This window comes from Corvus brachyrhynchos, unplaced genomic scaffold (assembly GCF_000691975.1).
Source record: "Corvus brachyrhynchos isolate BGI_N302 unplaced genomic scaffold, ASM69197v1 scaffold122, whole genome shotgun sequence".
NCBI classification, from domain to species: domain Eukaryota; kingdom Metazoa; phylum Chordata; class Aves; order Passeriformes; family Corvidae; genus Corvus; species Corvus brachyrhynchos.
Window position 1 is genome coordinate 630,479 of NW_008236778.1, and position 5,291 is coordinate 635,769.

Below are 5,291 nucleotides of genomic sequence, written 5' to 3' on the forward strand. Positions count from 1 at the left end.
GCTGCAGCCCCCAGCACCCCCTGCCCCCTGCACACTCCTGTGCCCCCCGGTGCTCCCGCCCGGCTGTGAGCAGGGTTGGAGTGTAGGGCACCTCCATTTCCCTTTCCAGCCCCCCAAAGCAGCATGGTCCCCAAAATCAGCCTGTGTGCACTCGGCTGGGGGTGGGACAGTGGGTGCTGCCTGTGGGGCCCTGAACACTCTGGTTGGGTCTGATGGAATTTGGAGTCAGGGGAGATGTTCCCAGTGGGTGTCCGAGCTGCAGCCCCAGCCGGGGTGGTCGTAAAGTAACCCAGGTGCCCTTTTTCCCCCTGCCAGGTCATGTTTGGTCCTGTTGTAGTCACACTCAGCACTGAAGGACAGTCCAGCTCCCACCGGGGACACTCTTGATCCCACTGAGGACAAGCTTAGTCCCATGAGGGACATCCTTGAACTCACTGGGAACATGACCGGTCCCATCACAGACACATTCGGTCCCACTGGGGACACACTGGATCCAATTGGTGACACACTTGATCCTGTTGGGACACACTCAGTCCCCTCGGGGACACACTCGGTCCTGTTGGGGACACACTTGGTGCTGGGTGCTGGGAACATTCTTGTCCCATCACTGCCCAGTCCTTCGGGCACTCGCCAGCCCGACGAGCCTCACCAGGGTTTGCTCTCCTGGCTGCAGCCCCGGCGGGTTCCAAAGGCCCCGGCAATCTCCCCCATCCCCCCAGCTGACTCCCAGACTTTGGCACTTCATCCCACCCTCCTCCTCCTCCTCGCGGGGAGGAAGGGGCTCCCCCTCCCCCCGCCATCTGTCCCCCCTCATCACTCTGTCAGCACCGGCTGGAATGTGGATTAATTTCGGGAGGAATGTCACCCCCCGCATGGCGAAGCCTCGCCCGAGCCATCTCCGTCTCCTCCTCGACATCCTCCACCGCTCTCCTGGCCCGGGCACCCCCAGCTTTGGGGACCCCTCGGGGGGCACTGGGGGCTCGGGGGGTGCTGCTGGAGCCGCTGCCAGGCTGATGCTGCCCAGGCAGCCCGAGGTGTGTTGGGCCAGGGGCTGATTGAACACAGACTCGGCGCCTGATTAAACTCATCAGAGGGGGATTTTTTATTACGGTGTTTGGATCCGTTGGAGTTTCACCTTAAAAGGAAACTGTCGCCTCCAGGCAGGGGAGGGGGCCGGGGGCTTCGCAGGGAGGAAGGCAGCTAAATGTTGGGTTCTTATCGGTCCCTGGCTCCGAGCATCCCTGGGCGCTGGCACGGGAATGACCGAGCTAAATCCGGCGCGTGGACAAGCGCCGGGGCCAGCCAGGAGGGCAGCCGGGGCACTCGAGCAGCGATGCTGAGCACACCCGTGGGCGCAAGGCTGGCGAGCCCCAGGGATGCCATGGCCACCCGAGTCACCGCGTCCCTTCGCCCGGGTGACTCAGCCCTTTGCCCGGCATAAAGGAGCCCATTCTTCAGCGGGAGGCTGATTTATGCGGCTGTGCCCGCGCCGTCCCCACGCCCGGCTGCACAACGGGGCGATTGAACCCCGCCGGCTCCTCGCAGCCCCCCTGAAGCCCATCACCCTTTGGGTGAGAGGGTCCCCACCGCGGTGCCGGGGTTCCCGCAGCTCCCGGGGCCGGGATCCGCGGGTTGTTCCGTGGGCATCCTGCCCAGATCGGGCAGGAACAGCGGCTGGTGCTGCTGGCTCCTGGCTCCGGGCGCTGGCACGGGCACTGGGTGGGCTGGGCTGGCATCCCGCCCCGCTCCTGCCGGCAGCCCAGGCGGAAGCTGGGAAGTTCCCGGCCAGCAGCGAGCCCTGAGTGGCATTTGCGGGGCCCCAGGGGTGGGGGAGCATCACCTCGGGGCGCGGCATCGGTCTGGGTCGGGGGAGTATTGCAGCAGGGATGAGGGTCCATAACCCCAGGGGGCTGCATCACCCTGGGAATGGGGGCGTGTCCTCCTGGGGGTGACGCCTTGGGTTTTAACTTTCATATTTTTCAAATCCTGCACTGCCTGGTGTGTAACTATGAAGTTTCTTGTAGCCTGTTCACTTCTCTCTCATGCTCTGTAGACATAACAAAGCCTCTCTGGGCCTGCTCTCCAAGGACACCCAGACCGTCCCAGGCCCAAAATGTGTAAACCAAAAGCCTCTAAAGGGAGGCAAGCTGAGGGAAATTACATCATTAACTGAAGCTTTAATTGGAGAATTAACCCTGATATGCAAATGACCCAAACCTATAAAAGCGTGAAGAACTCGTGACCTGACGTCCACCTTGGGGTCCATCTGGGCAGTGGCCTCTGGCTCCCAGGGGTACCTTTGAAGGCCCTTTGAATAAATACCTCCCTTTATTCCCTTATTCCTGTCTAGTCTCTGTTTTTAGGTGGCCTCCCAAGGCATCAGGGGCATCGCCCCAGGGATTGGGGCCACGCTGCTCCAGGGATATGCATTGTCTTAGAGATGGGGGAGCATCACTGCATGGACGCTGTCCCCAGCCCCTCCCGGCCCCCCAGTCCTGCCCCGGGGCTGCTGCCCCTGCCCCCCCAGTGAGGAGAGCCAGGGCTCTGAGTGGGAGGATGAGGCTTTATTAAATTAATGTCGAGGCAGTGGGTACATCCAGCGTGGCTCAGCCCCCAGTGTCAGCGGGTTGGGGACCCTGGGGTGACGGAGCCCCAAGGCTCTGAGTCCCGGGGTGCAGTTTGGGGGGGTCCCTAGCCTCCAGCTGGGCTTCCTGGGGAAAATACTGGGGGAGTTGAGAGGAGAAGATTGCAGGGAAGGGGGAAACACAGAGTTTAAATTAAATACAGCCACGGCAACCCACCCAGAGGAGGCTCAAAATGAAGCAGGGGTCCCAGAGCAAGCATGCGAGTTTGGGTGGGCTGAGGGGTGGAACGGAACTTGGTGGTTCTTCACTCTGAAAAGGGGTGCAAAAAATCCACACAAACATGTTAAAAACCACAAGGAGACAGGGAAGCGTTAGGAGGGTGGGTGGGACAAGTGGGGGTTCTGGGTTTTGGCAGGAAGGGGGCTACCAGAGGGCTCCCCCCGACTGCTGTCACTCGTCCCCTGAGGACCAGGGCTCCTGCTCGGCTCTGAGCCGGCACGCTGGTGGCTGGTCGGGCACGAGGCACAGGACGTCCTCCCCCAGAGCGGGGGGCACAGGGCTGGGGTCAGCTCCACCAAGCTTTCCCCTGAGGGTGGCATCCCCCAGCTTGGTGGCGGTGCCATCTCCAGGGCTGGGGGGCTGCGGTGGCACCACCGCCGAGGGGTCTGCGGTCTCTGTGGGGAGCTCCTGTGCTGGTGCTGTGCTGGCGATGCCGTTCAGCACCTCCTCGGTGAATTCAGCCAGGTCTTCCAGACTGGCCTCCCGGTGCAGCCCGTTCTGGGCCTGGGCCAGGCCCTCCATCTCTGGGACCACATCTGCTGGTGCCTCCTGCACCGTCGGCTCTTCCTCGCTGGATGAGGCGGGCGAGGAGTCTTCCCCTGCATCCTGGGGGAGCTCGGTCCTTCCAGGATCCTGCTGCCCACCCTCTGCCACCCTCACCCCCATCAGCTCCTGGTTGAATTCCAGGGCCTGCTCAACTATTTCCAAAATATCCGAGTCTTTCATGATATCCACTGGCACCTCTGCAGAGAGAACAGCTGTGTCAGGGATATCGGGAATCACCTCTGGAAAACCACCCTGCTCCAGCGCAGAGCCCAGTGGAGGTGGGCTGGCCTCGGGGTGCTGCTCGTTCCTGGGTGAAGGAGGGCTGTCACTGTCGAGTGCTTCCTCCTCCGCGGATGGCTGCTCTTCCAACAGCTGCTCTGCTTCGTCAGGCACCGCCTGGGCCTGGAACCCTGCTGGAGGGGCGGCCTTGGCCGTGTCATGGAGAGCCGTGCTGGGCTCATCCTCATCTGCCCCCTCCTCCTCCTGCCCTGCCAACCCCAGGCTGCAGCCTGGGAGGGTTGTTGCTCCACTGGCATCCCTCTCCAGCTCAGCTGTGTCATGGAGCTCCTCATCCGATTCAGCGGCCAAACCTTCCGAATGCTCCGGTCCCTCCCATGCTCCGGTGCCTGTGGCACCCTGGGCTGGCTCGTCAGTACCTCCTGCTGATGATCCCACGGCCCTGAGACAGCTGGAATCTGCTTCAGGCTCAGCTGGGCCTTCCTCCAGCACAGCAGTGTTGTCCTCGTCCTTTGGCATCTCAGCTTCTTCAGTGGGCATCTCTGTATCGTCATCTGCTTCCCCAACAAGCGCCTCGAGGTGCTCTTTGCCCTCTGGCACTGGAGATGCTTCTCCAGGAGCCCCCAGATCATCTTGGCTGCCTTCAGTTGCTTCAACTTTAATTTCTTCAAAGTCCTCAGATATCTCGGCTTCCTCTGAGCTGGACGCCTCTTGGTTGGGAGCAGAGACCATGAAATAACCTTCCTCCTCCTCAGCACCCTCTGCCACAGCAGCCACCTCTGCCCCTGCCTCCTCTTCAGGGCTCTCTGGCATGGTGGGAGTTGGTGGCTTGTCCCTCCCTTCCAGCCACCCTTCACCCTCGTGAGCTGGGTCAGACGCAGGCGCTGTCTCCGTGGTCTCCTCAGTCTCCGGCAGGTTTGGGCTGGGTGCACCCACCGCCAGCATCTCCCCTTCGTAGAGGTGCAAGGGTGTGCTGTCCGGCAGCGTGTCCTCCAGCTCCACCCTCCTGCCGGTGCCTGGGGTGGGCTCTGGGTCTCCAGGGGCCTCCTCCAGTGCCCACTCGCCACTCTCCACGCTGTCACCTGGCACCTGCTCCAGTGCCACGAGCTCTGAGCTCACCGGCTTCCCCAGCTCTGAGCTGAGCTCGGCATCAGCACCCTCATCCTGCACCTCCCATGGCTCCTCTGGAGCCTCGGCCAGCTCCTGGCTGTGCCCTTGCTCAGGGGCACCTGGAGGGGCTGGGTCAGGCTCTGCCACGGTGCCCTCCTGCTCCTGCCTCGCCAGCTCTGGTGCCAGCTCAGCCTCTGGCAGTGGCTGCTGCTGGCTCATCTCCTGGCTCTTGGCATCTTCTTCATCATCTTCCTGGGCTTCCTCCAGCTCTGCTGGCGATGTGCCATCTCTCTCCTCACTTTTCAGCCTTCCTGCACTGCTCGGGATGTCATCTGTCCAGACTGGCTCTTCTGTCCCCAAAACTCCCTCTGTGTCCTCTGCTGTCACCTCCCAGTCCTCTGGACAGGGCTCTTGGCCACTGCCGTCATCCCCCCCAGCCCAGGGCTCCTCTCTTGGCTTCAGCTCCTCCTGTTCCCCCCCTGCTTCCACAGAGCCGATTTCCTGCAGGTCCTCAGGCTGCTCTGGGGCTGTGCT

The 5,291-nt window shown here is 62.4% G+C and overlaps 1 protein-coding gene across 1 annotated transcript in view; it reads right to left on the minus strand.

Moving 5' to 3' along the window:
- Nucleotides 1-2,543: 2,543 nt before the first annotated feature.
- NES (nestin) overlaps nucleotides 2,544-5,291 on the minus strand; it is a 7,723-nt gene continuing 4,975 nt past the window's right edge. Inside the window, exon 5 of the mRNA XM_017727856.1 lies at nucleotides 2,544-5,287. Within this exon, the coding sequence (XP_017583345.1) occupies nucleotides 3,036-5,287 (2,252 nt within the window). The 3' untranslated portion in view covers nucleotides 2,544-3,035. The remainder of the gene's footprint in view (nucleotides 5,288-5,291) is intronic.